Genomic DNA, 26,390 nt, shown 5'->3' with positions numbered 1-26,390 from the left:
GGTGGTCCCACATTCCAGGAACCATTGTGACCACTAGAAAATCCGTCCCTCATTCCCATCCAGTATCAGTTGCTCGTCGGTGGTGGTGCCAGCCCCAGCGGAACCACTGTGATCTGCTGACTTCCAGAGATAGTTTGAAGCTAGGACATTACTGTTCCCAGGAAATCACAGTAATCCCCCATTATCTGTGGGGATCAGTTCTAAGACCCCCCAGTGGAAGCCTGAAGCCAAGATAGACTAAACCCTATATATACTATGTTTTTTCCTATACCTACACACCTAGGACAAAGTTTAATTCATCACTTAGGCACAGTAAGAGATTACAACAACAGCATGATGAAATAGAGCAGTTATAACAATGTAATATAGTAAAAGTTACGAACATGGTCTCTCAAAATACTATGCTGTACGCTTCTCATGATGATGTGAGAAGATAAAATGCCTGCATGATGAGGTGACATGAGTGACGTAGGCCTTGCTGTGGCTGCTGTTGAGCCTCTGATGAATGCATCAAGAGAGGGTTGTCTGCTTCTGGACCTTGGTTGAGTGCAGGTCCCTGAAACTGGTGGAAAACAAAACTGCAGATCGGGGGCGCTCCGTGGGTACTTCCCTTATTCTTTGTAGGGAAGCCCACCATCTCCTCAGATGGCAGCCTAGTCACATCTTTTATTCTAAACTAGAAGGGAGCGGGCGCCTGGGTGGCTCAGTTGGTTAAGCGACTGCCTTCGGCTCAGGTCATGATCCTGGAGTCCCGGGATAGAGTCCCACATCGGGCTCCCTGCTCAGCAGGGAGTCTGCTTCTCCCTCTGACCCTCTTCCCTCTCGTGCTCTCTATCTCTCATTCTCTCCCTCTCAAATAAATAAATAAAATCTTAAAAAAAAATAATAAACTAGAAGGGAGCAACAGAGAAAGATGGAAGCTCCAGAAACCAGAGGGGCGCCCAGTACATTTCATTTATTCCAGTAGAGTGTCTGGTCCAGTTCACTGAACACAGAGATCAGTGTCATTTGATACGATAATACTGTCACTGCTGGTATTTACCATTTTTCAGACCTACAGCTGCAAGGAACCTGTCCTCCCAAGGTAAGCATCGTTTTACATTTTCAAGTTGAAGTTAAAAGTCATGTACCATATGTCTCTGGGTCTTTACTGCCTTTTCTACCAGGTACTTTGTGAAGTCTGAGTACTGAGTATAGAATAGTTGAAGAGGTTAAGATATTATGGTAATAGATTGATGGCTTTGAAAAAAAGTCTAGAATATGGGGGCAGAGTGAGGTTGCCATGTTTGACCATCAGTCTGAGGGACATAAGTGTTGTCCTCTTAACATACACTTAGCATTTATGTTGACTGATTGATGTCTTACTCGGGTTCCAAGATTCTTTGATGGATATATGAAGATACTGTCATGTTGATTCCCTCAAAAATTCAATTTTATTGTTAACCTGAAAGGGTAGGTGTTTATAGTTTTTAAGGTGTAATACGTTGTTTTTAGTAAAGCACCCAAGGAATAATTTGAAATATTGGTAACTATGAAATAAGTTTAATAATTAAATAGATTCTGGGGTGCCTGGGTGGCTCAGTCATTGAGCGTATGCCTTTGGCTCAGTCGTGATCCCAGGGTGCTGGGATCGAGCCCCGCGTCGGGCTCCCTGCTCAGCGGGAAGTCTGCTTCTCCCTCTCCCACTCCCCCTGCTTGGGTTCCCTCTCTCGCTGTGTCTCTCTCTGTCAAATAAATAATAAATAAAATCTTAAAAAAATAATAAATTTTCTATGACTAGTAGGTCATAACTGATAACAAACATGGTATCTTTGTTATTTAAGTAATTAGAATTCTTTGATCCCAGATACCTTAGGTATACAATTAAAATACTGAATCCTGAGCCTAAATGTGTACTTACTCATTCCATAAATATTTATTAGGTGTTTGCACACCCTAGGAACTTTCAGGGCATGAAGTTGTTACTCTTCCAAGATAATTCAGCAAATGCGTTGTCTTCCTTGAAGGACGTTGGCTTTTCAAATGACCCCTCCTCCTAATCAATCCCTTTGTTCTTTGTACACCTGGATTATACATGTTTCATATCAGTGAGCAAAAATTACTTTACATCTCTGTCCGCTCTGCTTAAGGTATGACTTCCTCTAGGGCAGGGATTAAAATGTATTTTACTCATTTTTATAACTCTGGTGTCTGGCATCGTGCCTAGTGTTTATGTAATAGTAGTCGCTCAGTAAAGTGAGGGTGGGCCTGTTACTGCCCTCTACGAGCTTGGTACTTATACACGCTCATGGGTGACGTGTGGTGATCCAGAGGAGAAAGTGTCATTTCCATCTGGGGTGCTCAGAGAGGACATCCTGGAAGAGGTAGCATTTTAACTAGATTTTTTTTTTTTAAGTCAGTAAGATTTCTTTGGCTTAAGCTTCCATTGGAAGCCTGAGGAAGGGTACAGGCAGGAGCTGGGCTCTGGCAACAGATTGGGTCACTAGGGGTGAAAAGGTTAATTTGGGGCTGACTGTAGGGAGCCCTACAGTGCCCACGTGTGGCGTTTCAGGTTTTAGGGATGTAGCTCACCTTTTCAAAGGAGGGGAGATTTCCTCTTGCTGTTGGTCCCATCAGATAGCACTCGTGCTCAAGCTTGCGCGCCCTGCTGTTCCTGTGTGGTAAGAGAAAGCATCCGCCACTGTATTCATGCCCCTAATGGAAGGGGAGGGAAAACGAGCCAGAAATTGCACGTTGCTCGAGAGATGGATTGTTTTCTTGTCCAAGGTGGCACAGAGGAGTTTGTCTCTTTGTGCCCTCCTCTAAGATCGATTCACTCTTACTACCTTTATTCAACTGTTAAGTCTCGTCCTTGGCTTCCAAGCCCAGTGATTAGCAGTATTCACCCCAGAGAAGAAAGCACAGACAATATTCTCTTTTTTTCTTCCCTGCGTGCTTTGCTTGTAAGCCCCCCAGGTGAGCAGAGGTGGGCATCTAACGTTATCCATGGTGGCCGCTGTGGTCTCTCGGGCTCTTCCCAGTGCTGGCCAGTATGCTCCTGCTTCAGCACACTGATCTCGTCCTGTGCGCTCCTGAGTCTGCCCGTGAGGTGGACCTGATCCCTGTTTTGTAGGCAGAGAACCGAGGCCCAGAGAGGCTAAGCTGACGGATATGCCAGTGGGATGTGCTTCAGTTTCATCATCATTAGAATGTGGAGGACCCCACCATGGCGCTCTTGCAGTTAAGCCAGAAAAGAACTGGGCCCGAGACCAAGCAGACTGTGCATATTCAACAAACGGTGGCTGTGCTTATTGTTCTCATGATTGTGTCTCTTTTCCATCAGGGATGTTTGATGTGGGGGGCTGAGATTTCTTTGGCATACCTGAAAAAAAAAACCCTCCTTGAATTCTAGCTGGGTAGTGGCATAAACATTCATGCCCTTTTTTGCTCTTTGCTGTAAACTTATTCTCCTGTGCCCTTCCCTATGCATGTCCCTCACGTTGGGCACTGAAGTTTCCAGAGACAGAAAACCAGTCTGTGGTGACCACGGAGGACTGCCTGCTGCCCCGGGGTCTCCCCTATGGGACCCTGCAGCCTGTCTGCTGGATTCCCTGTACTGATGTGGATTGATAAGCCATCTCATTGAACTCCTTCCCAGACAGACTCCTTCACTCGTGGCAGAGTTTCTTACTCTGGGGCTCTGGGCCTAGAAAAGGAGCAGTGCCCACAGGCATGCTGAAGGAATAGAAAGAGTCTGGGGGATAGCAGTGTGGTAGTAGAAGGCCAGATCCACACAGGGACTGAGCTGACTCCACGAGCTGCTCTGCCCAGTCCTGCCCCTTTTAGCCTTTCACGACTGAAACGTTCCCTTTGTAACAGCTACCCCCCGGTAACGCTGGCTTAAAGAAGGGGGGCGGGTAGGGTGGTGAAGGGAGAGACGACATCTAGAAAACCCTCGGAAGATGACGCAGCTGAAAGCTGAAGACTTCTTGCGTTCACTTACCCTTTGATGTTGCCATGCAGATGTCTGTATGTACATAAATCATGACCTCACCTTCTATTTTTTATATAGTAGTTAGACCCAGAAGCCTAGAAATTAGTTGCTTCTCGTGTTCATTTGACATTGCAACAGAAGTTGAATTTATTAAGTTTTAATACCTCACCCCTGATTGCCCTTTATATTTTTAAGGGGCGTTACATACTTTTTTCCCCTGTGGAAAACAACTCTGTGAGGCAGGCTTAGCGTCCTGGTTTATTCCTCACAGGAGTGGCACAGGGAGGCTAGGTGGCGAGGTCCAAGCCTCACGGCAGAGGCCTAACTGGTTGCCCACTGGGCAGTCTCCCGGAAGAGACTCTAGGTTATTCTGAAGAAAAGCCTGTGTTATTTGAGTGCTCCTGTGACATCACCCTGCGTTGGATCTCATTGTCATTTAGTAGTGGGGGTCTTCAGGCAAAAGGACTTAACCTCTTCGTGCTTTGGTTTCCTCGCTCCAGAAGGGCGATGGTTATAATACCACCTACCTTGCAGATTGGTGTGAGTGAATGAGATAATAGACACAAGAACTTGCAGAAACGTTGAGCACATAGAAAGTGCACAATAAATGGTAGCCATCATCATTAGTATTACTTAAATTGTGTCATACCTCTCCTTATCTGGATTCAGAATCCTGTGGCACTGTGATCTTTCATTCTCAAACCTTAAGGTGAAGGCTCACCAGGTAACCCTTGTCCTTACATATTCATTTAGCAAGTTAATTGAAAAGATTTGCATTGAGGAAATGAAAGATTTCTGTACTGGTCTTAAGAGCATGAAATACGATAGATACACTAATTACAGTTTTTCTGTAAGAGGTCCAGATTGCTGCCTGGCGGTTGGCAACAACAGTGGGTATTGCGTATCGTCAAACCTATGCATCTGAAAGTAGCTGAAATATAATTTACAGACTCAGCTTAATTCATATCCTTAGTTGAAACAGATAGTGCTTTCCCATCACCTAAGCCTCCTATTTCTCCCCATTCTTCAGATGACCTTTGCAATAGTCTGGTAATTGTGTGCTGTCTGGACTAGACAAGTGCTGAGGTAGGACCATCAAGGTCCCGTCAGTCATTAAGAGCCCCTTTAGGCATTCAGATTCACACTAGCACTTGCCGGGCACTGTAGTAGCTTTTTACAAATAATTGCTAGCATTGTAAATACTACCTAGTGAGGTTTGGAAGACTTAATGTTCCCAGTGTAGCCTCAGGAAGTAATTTGCAAAACGGAAGAGATTGGTGCACTAGAATTCCCCCCATAGGAGTGCGGAGGGCTGACTTTGGAAGCTTCCGCAGCAAAGCTGCACTGTCATTAACCACCTTGTCACTTGTGAGCACTTGAAATGGGGCTAGTGCAGCTGAGAAACTGAATTTTTAATTTCAATGAATTTTTATTTAAATTTAAAAACAGTAAAACAAAGTTAAAAACACAGTGTTAAGATTTTTTGTTAAATATAATTTTATTCTGGGAGCAAACTACATTTCATGTGGTCATATCCATGAGATTTGTTGTAGTGTATATTAAGTGTATTCACCACTTCTGATACCTCATTGATAATTCTGAATTTTTGGTTACGTGTTAAAATAATTTTTTGATATATTGGATTAAATATATTATTAAAATTAAATTCACTTGTTTCTTTTTTGGTCTTTTTACTAAGGCTACTAAAAATTTTTAAATGATACGTGTGGCTTGCATTATATTTCTCTTGGACGGTACTGCTTTGGAGCATCTATTACAGGTAGCTAAAATTAGCTTGTCTTCAAATTCAAAATTAGATTTCAGACTTACATTTTGGACATTGTAGAATCAGAGGTATTTAGAGGAAGGGATCTTAGGAGTTACCTAACCCAGCCATGTCCTTTGGCAGAGGAAGAAACCGAGGCTGAAAAATACTGTAAGATGGCAAGACTAGATGGGGACTGGAAGCTGGTGTTCTTGATAGCCTACTGCCTCAGGTCTGAGGTTTGCTTGGCCTTGGAAAGTTGGTGGGCGTCAAGGGCTGCGAGGAACTTAAACTTTGCCTGGGTCCAGACCGAAGAAAAGGCCTTTCAGAAGAAATTATTTTAGTTGGTAAGGAAAAATAATTTTTTTGCTTTACCTACCAGTGGACAGGGTGGTTGATTCCGTGTTTGACACATGTTTTTGTTGGGCTGTATAATGATACAGTCATGGGGCATAGTAATAAGGTAACAATAATTCCCATGCTTTGTGTGAACATTTACTTTGGGAACCTCCACACATCTGGTTTTCATACTTAAAGTCATTTTCCCAGAGCCCGAAGACTTTAAACCAGACCCACAGCTTTTGTCCTGGAGAAAATGACTGAGAGCTTGACTTCATACGTTTATTATTTAGGTAATTTGTCTCAGGTCATTTGGTAAAAGTCTAGGCCTGTTTTATGGTACTGTTTTCTTATAAGGGCAGCAAAACTGATTTCAAGAAAGAAGCCACCAACAAACTACAAGGAACACCCTTAGAGCAAACCCGAACTTTATTTGTATTTTGAGGTGTGGAAGAAGAAAGGGAGGCGTTACGATTTACCAAATGGTGATTTGATTTATGAGTACGTCCATCAGATTAGAGGAGGCTACTTCTGCTTAAATTGCAGTTGACAAGTGTGTGTCCTTTGACATTTAGCCTTTCTCAACTTCAGTTTCCTCATCCCACTGATCTTCACACAGAGTAGTGTGAGGATTAAATGACTTAAGAATACACGTGAGGGGCGCCTGGGTGACTCAGTTGGTTAAGCGGCCGACTATTGATTTCGGCTCCGGTCATGATCTCAGCGTTGTGTGATCGAGAGTCCCACGTTGGGCTCTGCCCTGGCGGTGGAGTCGTTTAAGATTCTCTGTCTCCGGGGCGCCTGGGTGGCTCGGTCGTTGAGTGTCTGCCTTCGGCTCAGGTCATGGTCCCAAGGGTCCTGGGATCGAGCCCCGCATCGGGCTCCCTGCTGGGTGGGAAGCCTGCTTCTCCCTCTCCCACTCCCCCTGCTTGTGTTCCCTCTCTCGCTGTGTCTCTCTGTCAAATAAATAAAATCTTAAAAAAAAGTTTCTCTGTCTCCCTTTCCCTACCCCTTTGCCCCCTCGCTGGTATGCACGTGTGCTTGCTCGCTCTCTCCCTCTCTCTTTAAAAAAAAAAATGCTCGTGAAAGTGTTTTCTGATCTTAAAGCACCATAAATGTATGGGCTGCTGTCTTCAAGGGCTTGCTTTCTCCTAGACAGTGTAGAACTATCTCTTGGATCACACTTGTTCTCAGCGAACCCTTGGATGATTCCGTCAAGTTTGGAATGTGCATTTAGTAGGTACGTGGCCTTGTCTCTGGGATTTGGGGATTTGGCGGGGGGGACCCATGTTGATTCTGAGTTGCTTTTGTTGTGGTAGCAGAGATGATCTGTCTGAAGGGGCTTAGTTCTGTTGTGTTGAGCAGGGGTGCAGTCTTCAGGAAACTATTTAGAGCTTGGGGGTGGCAGAAGGAAAGTTCTGCACAGAAAAATGCATGTTAGACATTGGTCAAATAACAGGGTTTTATAGGCCACCAATCTGGCCGCAGGGTTCAGTGCCACACAGCAGTTTCGTGAAGGTCTGTTTTCAGAGTAATTCTAGTATTTCATGAGTCCTAAGTAATGGATGTTGTAATAGAAAGTCTACCTTAAAATCTTACTTTGTGTTAGATTGACCATATGACCCCTCCTTGGTTCTGCTTCATCATATGAGACCTAGGGACAGTTACTCATTTAGCATCTCGTGGCCTCAGGAACCTCATTTATAAACCCGGGGTTTGGACTGTGGTCTCCCAAGATCACGGTCAGCTTTCCTTAGTCCATTGTGTACTCTAAATGTAATTTAATGACCAAGAAACATCTGTTCCTGAGAGACCCATCCCTAGAAAGAATGCTTTCTCCTGGTCTTTAAGAACCTGGGAGAGGGGTCAGCTAGGCTGGACTTGCTATTTTCCTTTGACATTTGCCTTGTCTATGAGAAAGGCAGAGGTTTCTGGTTCTCGCTGACATGCCGGGGTATTTCAGCTGTTGAGAACTTGCCCAGCCTCGGTCTTACCCATGTGTACCACAGCCTCTCTGTTTCTTGCTCCTGCAAATGTGCCACCAGCTCCAAAGGCACCAACCAAGGTTAAGTTGGCAGGAGCAAGGCTGGACATAGACTGGTGGTTAAAGAAGTGCTGCTTGCTAAATTAAAAAAAAAAAAAAAGTGCTGCTTGCTAGCCAACCGACTGTAATGTTTATTCTCACCGTTAGTCTTGATTTCATTATTAAAAGGTAGAGGGAGGGGCTGGTTTTGAAATGATTCTGGAATTGATATAGGAGACCTTGTACGGTTAATACATGTTTACCGTACAGGTACCATGTGCCAATATGATGCAAGGTATGCAGGACACATGAGTGGGAAATGGGCACTCCCACACATTGCTGGTGGGAGTGTAAAAGGCACCACCACTGTGTAGAGCTGCTCGGCAGTATCTGTCATGATTACAAATGCAGGTGCAGTGAACCCTCGAACAGCGCAGGTTTGAACTGTACTGTCCGGGTCTGCTTACACACAGATGTTTTTGGCCACATGTATTTTCTCTTTCTTCTGATTTTCTTAATATTTTCTTTTCTCTAGCTTACTTTATTGCAAGAATATAATATATAATGCATAGAACATACAAAATATGTGTTAATCTACTGTTTGTTACTGGTGAGGCTTCTGGTCAAAAGTTACACACGGGTTTTTGACCATGTGGGGGGTTGGTGCCACAAAGCCCATGTCGTTCAGGGGTCAGCTGTACCGTTTGACCCAGAAGTTCTACTTATAATTCTTTATTCCACAGATGTCTCCACACACTTTTACGGAATGATTTACGTACAAGGATATTCATTATAGCATTATTTGTAATAGTAAAAGATCCGAAATAACTTAAAAACCCAAGGAGGGACTAATTAAATAGTTATGTTATCAAGTAATATATTATTCTAGTGCATCTTTATGATGAGATACTGCTCAGCCATTAAAAATAATGTAACAGGAGCCTGGCCTCGGTGGTGAAGCGTGTGACTCGATCTCAGGGTTGTAAATTCGAGCTGCTTTTTGGGTGTAGAGATTACTTAAAAATAAAATCTTTAAAAATAATAATATTAGAACATCTCTATGCCCTGATTTAGAACTGTCTCTAAAATACATTAGTAAGTGTGGAACACGATGATACGCTATTTGTGTGTATTTAATAGAATATCTTCCTAAGAAAACACAAAAAATTGACACTGGCAGTTGCCTTGGGGAAGGGTAACTGGGAGGTTACTTTTGCATCTTTTCAATTCTGTACCACATATGCATGTGTTACCTATTTTAAAAAGACACTGAGGCGCCTGGGTGGCTCAGTTGGCTAAGCGTCTGCCTTCGGCTCAGGTCATGATCCCAGGGTCCTGGGATCCAGCCCCGCATCAGGCTCCCTGCTCAGCGGGAAGCCTGCTTCTCCCTCTCCCACTTCCCCTGCTTATGTTCCCTCTCTCGCTGTCTTTCTGTCAAATAAATAAATAAAATCTTTAAAAAAAAAAAAAAAAAGACACTGTCATGCCCTAAAGGAGTGCACGGTTGAGTCAGACCATTGTAAGCGAGCCCAGATAAGACATAACAAAGTATAGGGAAACTACTGGCCTTATGGGGAGGTAGATTGATCGACTGATTGATTTTTAAAGATTTTATTATTTATTTATTATTTATTTTTATTTTTTTATTATTATTTATTTATTTGACAGAGTGAGTGCCGGGGAGCGGCCCCATGCCTTGGGAAGAGCCTGGCAGGCCCGGAGGCCATTCTGGGTTGGAGTCCTGGCTCTGCCGCTTGCCAGACATGTAATTTGGGGCAGGGTTGCTCGGTGCCCAAAGCCGAAATGTGTTCATCCCTAAGTGAAGATAAACCAGCTCCCTGGGGCACTGCAGTGAGGCTGGAATGAGATACTGCGTGCAAATACCCCTGTAAACCGTGAGTGCTTGGCAAACACCAGCCATAATGCAAGCCTGCACGCTGGCAAGAGAGGTTCATTTAAAGATTAAGGTGGAGCAAACATGTATCAGTGTATCTCTTCCCCGCTGCCAAATAACTTGGAAGAGTTGTAGAGAGGTTGGTGGTTTTGGAATCCTTCACCTCTGACCTTGGGGCAAGTCATTTCATCCTCTGGCCTGTTTCCCTGTTTGAAAAATGAGAGGGGCTGTCTTGTGTGAGTCCTGGGGTCCCTTCAGTTGTAGCGTTCCGTGACAGTGTGGCATTAGCAGTAATACCCAGCTCAGCTGACATGATTCATGTTGCCGGATAAGTCCACATGTGTGGGGAGGAAGCCGCTGGGTCTGACAGTCGTCCTTGTGCTGGGGAAATCTGAGCCTCTGTGGGGAGAGGAGGTGACACACTACCACCACCAAGAGGGGAGACCAGGAATGCATAAAGTGAGTGGCCATGTGTTCGTGGTTCTCTCTTCTCTCTACCTCCATAACCTCCTTTGCTTTCGAATGTTTCCTTGGATTGGACCTTTGGAAACCAGGTATAAACCTGGTTGATTAAGCGGGACATTGACATTCACGCAGTTGTGACTTTGTCGGTTGTGACCTCTGTCTGTGCAGTGTAGTGATACTTGCCTTGGTGCTGCCTTGGCTCCTATATGCTTCTCCTCATGTCCAAACTAAGGTCAGAGACTATCTTACTTATTTTTTTCCCCAGGCACCTTGCACAGTTCCTGGCACCTGAGAGGTGATCTGTACATACATACTAGATGGGGAGATGGAGTGATGATCCATTTAGGGTAGTTACATATACTAATCTTGTTGATCTTGACCCACCGCCTTTATTATAACTACCACCATCCCAGTAAAATGAAGTTTTAGCGAGGAGTGGCTCATTATTTCAAGAAAGATTTCATACTCGGGGCGCCTGGGTGGTTCAGTCCGTTAAGCGTCTGCCTTCTGCTCCGGTCATGATCTCCAGGTCCTGAAATTGAGTTCTGCATCAGGCTCCCTGCTCGGTGGGGAGCCTGCTTCTCCCTCTGCCTGCCGCTCCCCCTGCGTGTGGGGCCTCTGTCTGACAAATAAGTAAGATCTTAAAAAAAAAAAAAAAAAAATAGGACCCAAAGAGGCTAAAGATCACACAGGGTGTTTAGAAGTAGCAGAAGTGGCTGTAAAGAGTCCCAGCAGGTGAGTCGTGCAGGAGCACTGCTCTCCCTCCTGGTAGACGCCCCATAGGAGGAAGGCACACCGGGATGGGCAGATAGGGCTGTTTGACCTCAGTTTGGATAGCCAAGCCATGTGGTGAGTCCACACTCAGTGAATTTCAGTGAACCTTAGGTAAAGCAGGTAGAGGAGTTAGATCCAGTGCTCCTGAAGGTTCTTTTGGAGTGTGTGTGTGTGTGTGTGTGTGTGTTTCCCAGTAGAATCTTTTTTTTTTTTTTAAGATTTCCTTTATTTGTCAGAGAGCACAGCAGGGGGGGAGCGGCAGGCAGAGGGAGAAGCAGACGCAGGACTCGATTCCAGGATCCCAGGATCATGACCTGAGCGGAAGACAGCCAGCCGCTTAACTGAGCCACCCAGGCGTCCCCTCAGTAGAATCATTCTAATAGGTTGGGAGACCTACTCACAGAATTCCTTTCGTGTGTGGAGGACAGCGTCCAGAACTGAATGGGATACGAAAGAGATTAGAAAAATGTATCCTGAAGTTTGCTTATCAAACCAGGCCATTCTGCAAACTCACGATAAACCCTCCCAGAAGCCCTCCCAGGCCTGGCGGCAGCATCCACCCAAATACAAACCACCAAGTAAGGAGTCTGTTGGGGTGCAGGTGTGAAACTTCTCGTAGATGAGTTGGATCTGTGTACTTTTTGTAGCAGGTGGGATCACCTACCCTTTTGGAAATTCAGTGTCCTTTCTGACTTCTTTTTGGCTAAACACATATGTACCTCCTGAGAAAACCAGCAATCCAAGTTCCTTTTCTTCACTCTCTCCAGTTTTATCTTTGCATCGTGTTTGCAGCTTGCAGACAAGCATAATGGGTGAAAGTTCCAGTAAACTGGCTGGATCATATTTCTTAGATCGAGTCATTGCTGAGAAACTTCTTTGTGAACAGGAAGCAGCCCATGAAAATGTCTGTACATAGTAACATGCCAGACTCGAAACTGAACTATTTTCTAGTTGAAAGACAAAAGGGTGGACGGATGATTCCACTCCTCAGGGAAGAACAAACTCGTGATCTAGGGTTTTAACTTGTTGAATAATTGATCTCTCAGTGTATGTGTGAGAATTTTTATTGTTAGAAATCGCTGATTGTTGAAGATTCTAGAAATAATCAGTAAGATTTCTCTAGAAGGAAAACTTGGACTAGTTGTAACTATTACTACCTACCAGGAGTCTCTGCTGACAGAACTTTTTGCTAGGCCAGTTATTTTTAAAAATGGAGCTGTAGTTACACAGAAGTTAACTCCGTGACATTTACATTTGTCTAGACAGCTGAAAGGCCCTTTCCACGCCTGACATTCTGTGGTTTTACATATGTATGTACATACACAAACTTTGTGACTCTTACTGCTTCACAATTATTGTAGCAACTATATTTAGACGTTAGCACATCAGTGCAGAACCAAAAGTGCAAGAATAACCTGTTACCTGCCTTCTCTAGAATGTTCACTGAAAAAACAATTGGCATTGTCTTGTGTATCTTCTTTTTTTTTCCTTTTAATTTATTTGTCAGAGAGAGAGCACGAGCAGGGGGAGTTGCAGGCAGAAGGAGAGGGAGAAGCAGACTCCCCGCGGAGCAGGGAGCCCAATGTGGGGCTCGATCCCAGGACCCTGAGATCATGACCTGAGCTGAAGGCAGATGCTTAACGACTGAGCCCCCCAGGCGCCCCTTCTATGGAAAAAATATTAAACCAGATTTCGTTTTCAGGTGAATAATACAACCACCTGGGCATAACCTAAAGTCTGACATGGATGGGGAAAAAAATTACTGAAAAAAGTAGCTTAAGACTCTGAATGCCAATAATTAATATTTGAATGAAGGAGAGATCTGAGAGAATAAACTTTAGAAGACTTATTTATTATCTTAGTGGAAATACATGATTTTAAGGAGTAGCTGGAGACATGGGTTCATGCTTACACAGTAAAACTGAAAGTGAGTAGCAGTTTTCAGTTTCTGTTTACAAGCTTAGTAATCTGTGCAGTTAAATTTTTAAGTTTATTGGTGAAATTTATTTTTAGAAGCAAACCTCCCACCACCTTCCCATCCTCAAGACAAAATAAAGGATGGAAGAGGGAGGGCAGGGCAGTGGGTTGAGAGGTGCAAGCCTCATTTACCTGTGTGGATATATTATAGAAGTCATTTTATCTTTCATTTTAGATACTTTCCCAAAGCCTCAGTTTTACAGAATTACTTAATTTAAGAGGAGATTGTGCTATCTTGCCTTATCTTTTCTAATTTTTTGGTTCATCTGAGTATGAAAAATGCTGGTTTGTTCAAGGCCTTTCTCCTTTCTTTATCCTGGAACAAAGATGTTTGTTTCAAAGTGGTAGGAGTTAATAATCCAACTTCAGATTCCCCATAAAACATGTAATAGATTAAACAGATGGCAAATGATGATATATACATTTTAAATATGAAGATTTCCGTTGGACCAGATGGTGATTTAATGCGAATTGCCAAACATTTATGTTTCTTATTAAATTGTCATCTTTTGTGTAAGCCAAGCTAGCAGCATAATTTGCAACACACTCAGGAATCATTAAAGGACAACAGCAAAAAATTCAGATACCAAGTGGCTCCATATGGCATGTGAAGGCTCACAGTCAGCTTTTTCCCTAGTCCTAAGGAAATACCTATTGGAATGCTGTAGAAACCATCCCCCTGCTTTCCTCTCCTTCCCCATACTCTACTGACCTGCCAGTTAACATGGTGGCCTTCCTCTTTAGGGGCTTGGAGGGGTTAAGAAGCTATTCTTTCTCAAGGCCTGGGATTTATATGCCTTAGAGCAGTTTCAGCTTTTCCTTAGGCATTTCCCTTCCTCACTGTCGGGTGTCCTGTTCTTGTTTGTTGATGGGCTGTGCCCAGACTCCTTCCTCTTAGATGGTGCACGTGCGGGAATAGGTCATTTGTGGAAGAAATCATGTGCCCCGTCACAGGGCTCCTTGCAGGAAGTGCTCCCTGCCTGTGAGGGAAGCACAGAATAGTCCCGAGGCCGTGGGGCTCCCCAACAGCAAGTCTTGGGTGGACACAATTCTCATTTTCAACATAAAGCTTTGAAGATTTCATACAATATCAAACTCCTGAAGGTGTTTTCTTCTGAAAATGTGAGTAAGACAGAGGATAATATGTGAAGGGCATGACAAGAAACCCATTGTTGCTTCATTCTAAATATGATCAGAACATCTGTTTTAAGGAATTCAGGGTAGTTAAGACTACCCTTGCTTTTATTTTTAAGCAGAAGTTTTCTTTTAGAGACTTCTCATAGCAACAATAAACACTACATAAAAATAAACCTTAAAACACAGAGGAAAACCTCTGAGGACACTTTGAAACCTGTTTTGTTCCCACTATGATCTCACGGAAGGCTGCCCAGTCTACCTTAAGAACAAATAGATGTTGGGGTGCCTGGGTGGCTCAGTTGGTTAAACATCTGCCTTCGGCTCAGGTCATGATCCCAGGGTCCTGGGATCAAGTTCCACGTCAGGCTCCCTGCTCAGCGGGGAGTCTGCTTCTCCCTCTCCCTCTACTGCTTCCCCTGCTTGTGCTCTCTCACTCTTTCTGTCGAATAAATAAATAAAATATTAAAAAAAAAAACAAGTAGGTGTTGTCACTTGAAACATCTTTTGGTAGCATTCCTGGTGGAGACAGTAAGCTCGGGCTGTAGGAGCTGCTCCGCCTCCCTGGGCCCAGCATTGTTTCAGATCACAGGAGAACAGGATGCTTAAGAGGTGATCCAAGTGATGCTTCGTGATCTCTTTTTTCCCGTTTGTTGATAAGGATCCATCAGGGTGTCCTTTTCTGAGTATGTTAGGGGAAATTTTTAAAAATTGAATCAGTTTGGCTGGGCATTGAAGGGTAGTCCTATCAGGAATTGAACAACAGTTAAATGGGTGTATGTGTGTACATAAAAGTAAACAGGAGAGTGTATGTTACGTGTTTTTGTTTTCAACACATGTTGCACAAGCCCAGTAGTCCCATTTCAGACCCTCCCTGAGGAGGAACCAAGTAGCTTCATTGCCGAATGTTATTGCACGCTCCCACTACACTTAGGTCCGCAGCTTCATGATCATCCATTGGCCTTCAGTTTGATCTTGCTTATATTACAGCAAGTTCTAGAACCATCACTGTCAGCATGCACAGCAACATTTGCATAGACTTTACATTTATGGAGAGATTTCTTTCACGTCTCACTTGGTCCACCAACATCTGTATGATAGGGGTGGGATAGAACAATTATATACTGAATGTATAGCTAAACCACCTGAACCCACTCAAGACAGCTCATCTGGTGGGGGGAAGGGGAGGAAAGGAAAGAAGAGAGTTGTATCAACTCTTGGTGTGGCCGCCACTGATAATTTTAGAGTAAATTACAGTAGAAATTTTCAGGCCCTAGAGCTGGGTTCTGGGGATACTCTGGAAGTCTGGTTTGTGAGCAGGTATTTGCAGCATAAACTGCTTCAGTGTTCTTTCAGTTCTTTTATGAAAAAATCAAAACTGGGTGTTGCTTTTTACCCTGGGATCTCTTAACAAGGAGAAGCCCCCGCCTAGGCATTCTGGGCAAGTGAGGAAGGGATGCGCCAGAGTGGCCCCAGGTGCCAGGACACATGTTTGCACTTCTCTTCCGTTGATCTGAAGAGGTTAGTGCACTGTCCGCAGAGGTCAGCGCACTGTCCGCATCAGTTTTTGAGAGGGACTGGAGTTCAGCTGAGACTATGTGATCGTGCATTCTTTTAATTTTTAGTGCTGGCTTTCAGTGGATGTGAATCTTCTGAAGACCTCCTTAATACTTTGGTCCCTTTGCTCCAGCTTGGAGAATAGCCTGGTTAGGATTCTCTGCTGTATCTAAATTCACTAAGAAGATACGACCTAACCAAATCAGAATTTTAAAGTAGGTTTCTCTCTGCCTTGGACCTTTGTCTTTCACATGACCTTTGGATAAACGTGTCCATTAAAATGGTGGAAACACATCATTTTTAAACTGGAAATTATTTTCATGCTCATTGTTAGTGGGGAGCTCTCTGAGGAGATAGCCATGTATGAAGAAATGCTCTATGGTTGTTATGCTCTTGTGGCCATGAAGACGATTTGAGGTGATGTGCTCAATCCAGCCTTCTGTAAACTGGCCACTTTTTCACACCACCAAGATGTGAAAGCAAAGTATATATATGACAATGGATTTTATATCCTGCCCAATTTAAGAACCACTGGTCAATGATCAGATTTTATATTTTTTAGTGTAACTTGTGGTTTAAGACAGCACGAGTCCAAGATTGAGGCTGCCCAGGACATACATGTCCCTGTACACTTTCTAGCAGTATCCCTTTTTTCTAAACCTCAGCATTTTCATCGGTAAAATAAGAATGTTATCTTTATATGGTTGTCTTGTGGATTCATTTGTATATGTCGTAAAGTACTTCGAACAAGTCTTGGCATATAGAAAGCCTTTGGTAGGTGTCAGCTGTAGTTCTAAAGAGCTGCAGACGCTGTCCTCACTGTACCTACTGTGTGTACCGGATACTCTTTAACCCTGCTGCAGGCTAGAACACTGATAAACCCGACAAGCGGGGTTTTGCAGCATTTACGATCCTGCCACCAGGGCTTAGAGGTGGCCTCTGCTCCCCATGTAGCCATGCTGCCATTAGGCTGGGTGGCCTGCTCCTCCTCGGTTGGGTAGAAATAGCCTGACTGCTCAGTGAAGCAACAACCATGTTATTTTGGTCCTTGAAGGCAGAAAGTAGTAGAGTCTTGACACACTGGGAATCCAGTGCCACCAGCCGTCATCAGAACTGAAATGCATCTGTGATGGTTGTGCACACTGTGTCCACCTGCCTTCAGGCCCCAGCTCCCTTCCCCCCCCATGTCTTGATTTTTCTAGTCTCAGTTCATTATATTATTTTCAGAATAGATGGCTTTTTTTTTTAAGATTTTTATTTATTTATTTGTCAGAGCACAAGCAGGGGGAGCAGTAGAGGGAGAGGGAGAAGCAGGCTCCTCACTGAGCAAGGAGCCCGATGTGGGACTTGATCCCAGGACCCTGGGATCATGACCTGAGCCGAAGGCAGATGCTTAACAACTGAGCCACCCAGGCGTCCCAGAATAAATGGCTTCTTAAATGGAAGGTGATTTAAATTTCCTACCTGTGTAGACTTTTCCAAAAACTAAAGTTATAAATCAGAAAAACTGCTTTTAACACGTGGTTAGGAAAAATCTAGACATGGTACCAAGGCCTAGCTTTGTTACAGAGAACAAAGTAACCATTCCCTCATTGTAAGATTCTCCCCATACCTTAAAACTTCTAGTAACTTCCGGGACGCCTGGGTGGCTCAGTCGGTTAAGCATCTGTCTCGGGCTCGAGTAATGATCCCAGGGTTCTGGGATCAAGTCCCGCATTAGGCTCCTTGCTCGACAGGGAACCTTCTCCCTCTGCCCCTCCCCCTGCTTGTACTCTCTCTGACAAATAAAATCTTTAAAAAAAAAAGGGGGGGGGGCGCCTGGGTGGCTCAGTTGGTTAAGCGACTGCCTTCGGCTCAGGTCATGATCCTGGAGTCTCGGGATCGAGTCCCGCATCGGGCTCCCTGCTCAGCGGGGAGTCTGCTTCTCCCTCTGACCCTCCCCCCTCTCGTGTGCTCTCTCTCTCTCTCAAATACATAAAATCTTTAAAGAAAAAAAAAGTGGGGGGAAGAAAACGAGATGAATTTGACATCATCAAAAAAAATAGAAATAAACTTCCATCCTTCCCTGGAGCCATGTTTTTTGTTTTTGTTTGTTTTTAATTTTGTGCATTTTTTTAAGAGGGTTATTTGTGATTTCTCAGAAGTGAAACTAGTGAGCAGTACGTCTTTCTCAAGGCAGCCTCTTGCTTCACCCATGGGTCACAAGATGAGGACTTTTCTTTACTAATTTGTTCATGCCTCAGGAGCTAAAACTCAAGTCAAGAGGAAATTGTTTTAATAAATGAGCCACGGGGACAAGAATAGCAAGAAATGATGGGGGAAAGTAATTCAATGTAGGAAATACCAAAAGAATGGTGATATTTTGCAATGGCTAGATTGACATTTAACAAGGGCTCCCCCCTCTGTAAAATGGATATTTGCCGAGGTTTAGAAAAAATTCCGTGTATTTGATTATGTTTTCCAAACTCATTTGTCATAAGAAACCAGTGGCTTGGAGTGCTTGCTCTAATTTTTATATTCCATTAAACAAGTGTGGGATTTCTTTTAATTCAAGAGCTTTAATGTGCAGCATGTTACTTTGCTCTTTAGTGACCTCTACTATCACCCAGTTGTTAATAATCCAAGTAATAAGTGATTAGAATGGATGGCTGTGTTTGTAGGCTGTTGTTTCTTTTAATGAATAGATTCATTGAATGGAATTAACTATGCTCTTCCAGAACACTGGATCTGTGTTCCATTCAGATTGTCATCTCCCTACCCCCAACCATCAACAATGGCATAATGTAAATTATATGATATCTGCCATTTAAAAAACCATCTTAACCATGGTCTCTTTCCTTTTTTTTTTTTTTTAAACACAGGACATGGATTTGATTGACATACTTTGGAGGCAAGATATAGATCTTGGGGTAAGTCGAGAAGTATTTGACTTCAGTCAACGACGGAAGGAGCATGAGCTGGAAAAACAGAAAAAACTTGAAAAGGAAAGACAAGAACAGCTCCAAAAGGAGCAAGAGAAAGCCTTTTTTGCTCAATTACAACTAGATGAAGAAACAGGTGAATTCCTCCCAATTCAGCCAGCCCAGCACATCCCATCAGAAACCAGTGGATCTGCCAACTACTCCCAGGTACAGAAAACTCAGTTCTTGGGAAGGTGTCAGGGTTTAAGGAACAAATCCTGGCCCAAGAGTTAAAACATCTGGATTTGAGTTCCAGCTTTGCCTTTTACTATGTCTTCATTACCATATCAAGTCAACTTCCCAACCTCAGCCTCCTGATGATTTCAACACCTAACTTACGTCACAAGAGTTGTTGTAAGGATTGCGAGGGCATAAGTTACGTGACAGTGCTTTGTAAGCTGTGGAAACATTATGTAAGGATCTAGCAGCAGTAAAACCAGTAGTACAGATTACTGGCGTTTTGTTCACAGATTGAGCAGTTGAAGCTCAGAGACTCAGTAACTTGCCCAAAGCACTCAAGAAATTGGGGAAGCCAAGAATGGAACCCAGTCTGGTTTGATTCTGTGCTCTAAACTACACTGAACTGATTTCTGAAAGAAGATAAATGTTTGATTAAATTATAAACCTTGTATGACACTGAACAATCTTTTTCTTCTTTTATGTCTTTCATCTAGGTTGCCCACATTCCCAAACCAGATGCTTTGTACTTTGATGACTGCATGCAGCTTTTGGCAGAGACATTCCCATTTGTAGATGACAATGAGGTACAACATTTGGCTAACAGTGAAACTCCCCCACTCTATCTAATATATCCTATAAGTGTGTCTCTATTAAAAAAATATTTTAGGAGGAAATTTTGTCAAAGAAACCTTAGCCTGTAGATAACTTTACAATTAAAAAAAAAAAAAGTCCCCTACACAATACAAAACCAAAACCACTTATCCCTGCATACTCAGAAGCATGGATCTGCATAACCATGGAAACAAATAACTCATTGGTTATAGGTACTTAGAAATAAATTTGGGGGGGGCGCCTGGGTGGCTCAGTTGGTTAAGCGACTGCCTTCGGCTCAGGTCATGATCCTGGAGTCCTGGGATCGAGTCCCACATCGGGCTCCCTGCTCTGCGGGAAGCCTGCTTCTCCCTCGGCTTGTGTTCCCTCTCTTGCTGTCTCTCTCTGTCAAATAAATAAAATCTAAAAAAAAATTAAAAAAAAAAAAATTTGGGGGGGTGCGCCTGGGTGGCTCAGTCGTTAAGCATGTCTGCCTTCAGCTCAGGTCATGATCCCAGGGTCTTGGGATCGAGCCCCACATTGGGCTCCCTGCTCAGCGGGAAGCCTGCTTCTCCCTCTCCCACTCCCCCTGCTTGTGTTCCTTCTCTCGCTGTGTCTCTCTGTCAAATAAATAAATAAAATCTTTAAAAAACAAAAATTTTTTTGGTGAGTGAAAATCAAGCTGGGTAATAAACCAAGGCTTGCTCAATTAACAACTTTAAATTTATTGTGTTTGAAGCACTATAATAGGTATTTTTACCAAGAGATACAAATTAAATCCTAAAGACTGTTACTTATTTTGAAATTTACCTTCAAATGCAAGGGATAGAACAATTAAGCTAGTAAATGAGTCAGTTTGGAGTCAGTTGGGCAGGGGAAAAAAGATTTGTTTCATTATAATAGAAATAGGGGTTATAAGTGGTTGTAACTAGAGAAATACAGAACTGTTAGCCAGTTCCAGTTTAAGGTGTTGTGATGGTGCCTGGGAGTGTACTTCCCCACTGCTGCTGGCAGACTCACGTAGATAAATGCTTTGTCAATTTTAGGTTGCTTCAGCTGCGTTTCAGTCACTTGTTCCTGATCTCCCCAGCCAAATCGAGAATCCAGTCTTCACTGCTCCTAATCAAGCTCAGTCACCTCAGACTCTCGTCGTTCAGTCAGTCATTGCTGATCTAGACAATATGCAGCAGGACATTGAGCAAGTTTGGGAGGAGCTGTTATCCATTCCAGAATTGCAGGTAACTAAGATCTAATATAAATAAATGCCAAAGATACTTTTATATTCAGTGCCTTTAAATTAATTACTCCAGTTATTTACATGCCACCTACTTAATGGAAGGATTGGAGGGTGCTTTTAAATTAGTCATGAGAGGGGCGCCTGGGTGGCTCAGTCGTTAAGCGTCTGCCTTCGGCTCAGGTCATGATCCCAGGGTCCTGGGATCGAGCCCCACATCGGGCTCCCTGCTCAGCGGGAAGCCTGCTTCTCCCTCTCCCACTCCCCCTGCTTGTGTTCCCTCTCTCGCTGTGTCTCTCTCTGTCAAATAAATAAAATCTTAAAAAAAAAAAATTAGTCATGAGAGAGCCGCCAGGTGGCTCAGTCACAAGAGCATGTGACTCTTTCGGGGTTTTGAGTTTGAGCCCTACACTGGGTGTAAAAATTACTTAAATAAATAAACTTTAGTCAGGAGAGCTGCCTGTGCTCACTGAAGTATACTTTTATTAGTTAAATTGACTGGATGTCTTGAAAGATCTGGTCTTTGTAGGCCAGAAGTCTGATCTAGGAACTATGAAAATAATACATATGCTTAGACCTAAATATCTGTTAGAAATGGGAATTATCTGAATTACAGAAGAGCCTGGAAAGAATAGGGGTGGGGAAAGAGCTTACCATCAGATACAGATTATCAGCTATTAAAAATATTTGCCATCAGGGGCACCTGGCTGGCTCATTCAGTGGAGCATGGGAATCTTGACCATGGGGTTGTGAGTGCAAGCCCCATATTGGGTGTAGAGATTACTTTAAAATCTTTAAAAATAAATATTTGCCATGAGATATATATAATCAGCTATTAAAATATTTAACCTTGATTTACATTTAGTCAAAATTTCTTTTCACACAGTGTCTTAATATTCAAAATGACAAGTTGGTTGAGACTAGCACGGTTCCAAGTCCAGAAACCAAAATGACAGAAATTGACGACAGTTACCATTTCTTCTCAATGCCCTCGTTGGAAAAAGAAGTAGGTAACTGCAGTCCACATTTTCTCAGTGCTTTCGAGGATTCCTTCAGCAGCATTCTCTCCACAGAAGATTCCAGCCAGCTGACCGTGAACTCATTAAATTCAGATGCCACAATTAACACAGATTTTGGTGATGAATTTTATTCTGCTTTCATAGCAGAACCCGGTAGTAGCAACAGCATGCCCTCTGCTACTTTAAGCCAGTCACTCTCTGAACTTCTTAATGGGCCCATTGATGTTTCTGATCTATCACTTTGTAAAGCCTTCAACCAAAACCACCCTGAAAGCACAGAATTCAATGATTCTGACTCTGGCATTTCACTCAACACAAGTCCTGGCATGGCATCACCAGAACACTCGGTGGAATCTTCTGTCTATGGAGACACACCACTTGGCTTCAGTGATTCTGAAATGGAAGAGATAGATAGTGCTCCTGGCAGTGTCAAACAGAATGGCCCTAAAACACCGCCGGTACAGTCTGCTGGAGATACAGCCCCGCCCCTGTCACCATCTCCAGGGCACAGCACCCCAGCGCGGGAGGCCCAGTGCGAAAACACGCCAAAGAAAGAATTGCCTGTAAGCCCTGGTCATCGAAAAACCCCATTCACAAAAGACAAACATTCAAGCCGCTTGGAGGCTCATCTCACAAGAGATGAGCTAAGGGCAAAAGCTCTCCATATCCCATTCCCTGTTGAAAAAATCATTAACCTCCCTGTTGATGACTTCAATGAAATGATGTCCAAGGAGCAGTTCAGTGAGGCTCAACTGGCATTAATTCGAGATATACGCAGGAGGGGTAAGAATAAAGTGGCTGCTCAGAATTGCAGAAAAAGAAAACTGGAAAATATAGTGGAACTGGAACAAGATTTGGATCATTTAAAAGATGAAAAGGAAAAATTACTCAAAGAAAAGGGGGAGAATGACAAAAGCCTCCATCTACTGAAAAAACAACTCAGCACCTTGTATCTCGAAGTCTTCAGCATGCTCCGGGATGAAGATGGAAAACCGTACTCTCCTAGTGAATACTCCTTGCAGCAAACAAGAGATGGCAATGTATTCCTTGTGCCCAAAAGTAAGAAGCCAGATATTAAGAAAAACTAGATTTGGGAAGATCTGACCTTTTTCTGAGCTAGTGGGTTGTTTTGGGGATTGTTTTTTTTTGTTTTTTTGTACTGTTATACTAAAAGCTCCTACTGTGATGTGAAATGCAAAAATACACTTTATAAGTAATTCTATGCAAAATTATAGTCAAAACTAGTATAGAAGATAATATGAACTTTAAAAAGCATTAAAATAAGTCATCAGTATGCTGAATCAGTAGTTTTCACTTTAACTGCAAATTTAATTTCTTAGAACACCATTTGGGCTAGTTTCTGTATAAGTGTAAATACTACAAAAACTTCTTATTTATACTGTTCTTATCTCATTTGTTACGTTCATTTATATGATATCTGGCTAAGAGCAAATTGTTGCAAAACTAACCACTATGTACTTTTTTATAAATACTGTATGAACAAAAAAGGCATTTTTTTATATTAAATTGTTTAGCTCTGGCAAAAACCAATTTAGTTAAAAAGCTGGTACTAATAAAGGAGTATTATGACTGTTAATTTCTTTGGAATTCATTCGAGTTTATTCACACTATTTTCCATAACAATAACACACTTAACATATTTAAGTATTTTGCATTTTGAGAATGTTTTCATTCACTGAAAATATGAAAAGCATTTCTTTTTAAGATTTTATTTACTTATTTGACAGAGACACAGCGGGAGAGGGAACACGAGCAGGCAGGGGGAGTGGGAGAGGGAGAAGCAGGCTTCCCGTGGAGCAGGGAGCCCGGTGCGGGGCTCGATCCCAGAACCCTGGGATCATGACCTGAGCCGAAGGCAGACGCTTAACGACTGAGCCACCCAGGCGCCCCTGAAAAGCATTTTGTACTAAATTTCTGATCCCAGAGATACCAAGTATATCAAGAAGATACTTTACCTTTTCAATAGCAAGTACATCTCAACCAAGGAAAATACTGTATGTTGACATGAAAACATTGACTCAGTTTACTCACATCAGTACATGTATGCCTACCATGTGCTAGATATTTTTTAAAGTACAAAGGACACAATGGAAATCCCTGTCCTCCTGGAATTGAAGACAGCAAACCTTACACATGCCAGGATTGGGATGGACAGTAGAAAGGAAGCACTGCAATTTAAAATAGGGTTGCCGGCGCACCTGGGTGGCTCAGTCGATTAGCCTCCGACACTATTTTGGCTCAGGTCATGATCTCAGGGTCATGAGATAAAGCCCCATGTCAGGCTCTGTACTGGGCTTGGAGCCTACTTAAGATTCTCTCTCCCTCTGCCCCCATGCTAGAATAAATAGGGTTGCAAACAGGAAAAGCCTTATTGAGATGGCAACATCTGAAGATGTGGGAGACCCATTCTATTAGCTAAAAAGACTATTGCAGACAAGACACACAAGTCCAAAGGCTCTGAAGTCTATTTGAGACAGAACAAGGACTACATGGCTGAAAATGAAGGGGTGGGGAAAGCAGGGCAGGTAGAGTGGAACATGGCGCAGAACCTTGTTACACTGTCCTGACGGCTTTGGCTTTTACCTAGCAAAATGGGGAGCTATAGGTGTTACCATCTGATTTTTAAATTTCCTTAGCCTTGTGTGTTGAAAATAGTCTAGAGGGTTAAGATGGGAGCAGACAAATGGGGAAGCTCTGAAATACATGGGAGGGATAGTGTGGTCTTAGTCTAGGGTGGTGATAGGAATAAGAAGGCACTGGATTCTACAGGTTTCAAAGGTAAAACTAAATTTTCTGACAAAATGGATGTTGGGTGAAGGTGGAATCAAGGACTTGAACAGCCGTAAGAACTGAGTTGCCCTGAGATGAAGACTGGTGTGAAGGGAAGTCTAGGTGGGAAAGTCCGTTCACTTTAGGACATATCGAGAGATTAAACATAAAAAATTAAGGCCCCACAAAACTCTTGAAAATCTGCAGGCTGTCCAATTGACCACTCACAGCATTGATTTCACTTTTTTAAATTTTATTTATTTGAGAGAGAATGAGAGACAGCGCGAGAGGGAAGAGGGTCAGAAGGAGAAGCGGACTCCCGCTGAGCAGGGACCCCCCCCCCCATGCGGGACTCGATCCCAGGACTCCAGGATCATGACCTGAGGCGAAGGTAGTCGCTTAACCAACTGAGCCACCCAGGCACCCTTGATTCACTATTTCATCTAAACAGTTTGTCTTTTGTTTCAAAGTAGGGAAATGGAGATTTATCTTGAGAATTACATTTAGAATAATTTACTACATGTGGATTATTCAGAGTCCTATTAATCCATTAAGAGCAATACAGTGCAGAGGTCCACAGGCCGTATGACCAGATTGGCTGGGCTTGCTGCTGCCATTTTCCTACAATGACCTCCAGTAACTCCAAGCAGTCAGGCTCATTTCCTGTCTGTAGGGCAAGAAGTTTTGAGGGGCGTCTGGGTGGCTCAGTCGTTAAGCGTCTGCCTTCGGCTCAGGTCATGGTCCCAGGGTCCTGGAATCAAGCCCCACATCAGGCTCCCTGCTCGGCAGGAAGCCTGCTTCTCCCTCTCCCACTCCCCCTGCTTGGGTTCCCTCTCTCACTGTGTCTCTGTCAAATAAATCTTTAAAAAAAAAGTTTTGAGTTACTACACAAAAAGTACTGTGCCTAGCTCATTAAGCACTCTGTAAATGGTGTTTTCTCCTTTTCCTTATTAGCCTTGTTAATTAGGATCACTTTTAGTTGCTAGTGAGAGGAACTAAAGTCAGATTAAGAGAATTTGACTTGAATGACAAAGCTCAGGGTTGAAAATAAATTCAAGAACTAATGGGAGTAAGGGCGTCTGCCTTTGGCTCAGGTCATGATCCTGGGGTCCTGGGATCGAGCCCCGCATCAGGCTCCCTGCTCAGCGGGAAGCCGGCTTCTCCCTCTCCCATTCCCCCTGCTTGTGTTCCCTCTCTCGCTGTGTCTCTGTCAAATAAAATCTTAAAAAAAAAAAAAAAATTTAATGGATGTATGTTAATAGGCATTGAGATTCTGCCCCAGGCCTTTCTCATGCAGTCAAGTATCTTCTCCTGTAAGTGGTGATGGTGAGATCCATAGAGACATTTTTCTAACCTCAAGAAAAAAAAATCTCGGATCTTAAGTGCCCCACCCTTAAGACAATAGGGATGTGTGTGTGTGTGTGTTGGGGGTGTGGCACGAATTTGAAACCAGCAGCACCACCTGGAATTGGCTGGCACTGGCAAGGGGTGAAAACAATATCCGGCAGACTGAACAGACTTCTAGCCAGATAGCACAAGTTATTTAAGTAACTATAGTTCTTTACAGTACCTGAAAAAATTACTTTGAAATACTAACCATACTGCACTATGCAGAATTAGAAACCAAATTTTCAAATATAGCAAATCCTAACCTCATGACAAAAAAACGAAGCCAAGTTTTCATCTCTTGATCTGGACTTGAGTTAGAGCTTTTT

At 43.2% G+C, this 26,390-nt stretch overlaps 1 protein-coding gene across 4 annotated transcripts in view; it reads left to right on the top strand.

Moving 5' to 3' along the window:
* The window catches only part of NFE2L2 (nuclear factor, erythroid 2 like 2), a 33,781-nt gene extending 10,299 nt beyond the window's left edge, over positions 1-23,482 (top strand). For all 4 annotated transcript variants that reach the window (XM_027588598.1, XM_027588600.2, XM_027588601.1 and 1 more), the window contains exons 2-5: positions 18,763-19,029; positions 19,536-19,625; positions 20,679-20,870; positions 21,753-23,482. In XM_027588598.1, coding sequence (XP_027444399.1) covers positions 18,763-19,029; positions 19,536-19,625; positions 20,679-20,870; positions 21,753-22,973 — 1,770 coding nt within the window. In that variant the 3' untranslated portion in view covers positions 22,974-23,482. The remainder of the gene's footprint in view (positions 1-18,762; positions 19,030-19,535; positions 19,626-20,678; positions 20,871-21,752) is intronic.
* Positions 23,483-26,390: the final 2,908 nt, after the last annotated feature.

Source organism: Zalophus californianus, chromosome 3 (genome assembly GCF_009762305.2).
Source record: "Zalophus californianus isolate mZalCal1 chromosome 3, mZalCal1.pri.v2, whole genome shotgun sequence".
Taxonomy (NCBI): Eukaryota; Metazoa; Chordata; class Mammalia; order Carnivora; family Otariidae; genus Zalophus; species Zalophus californianus.
Note: the sequence above shows the minus strand (reverse complement) of the source record. Positions and strands in the feature narration are given on the sequence as shown.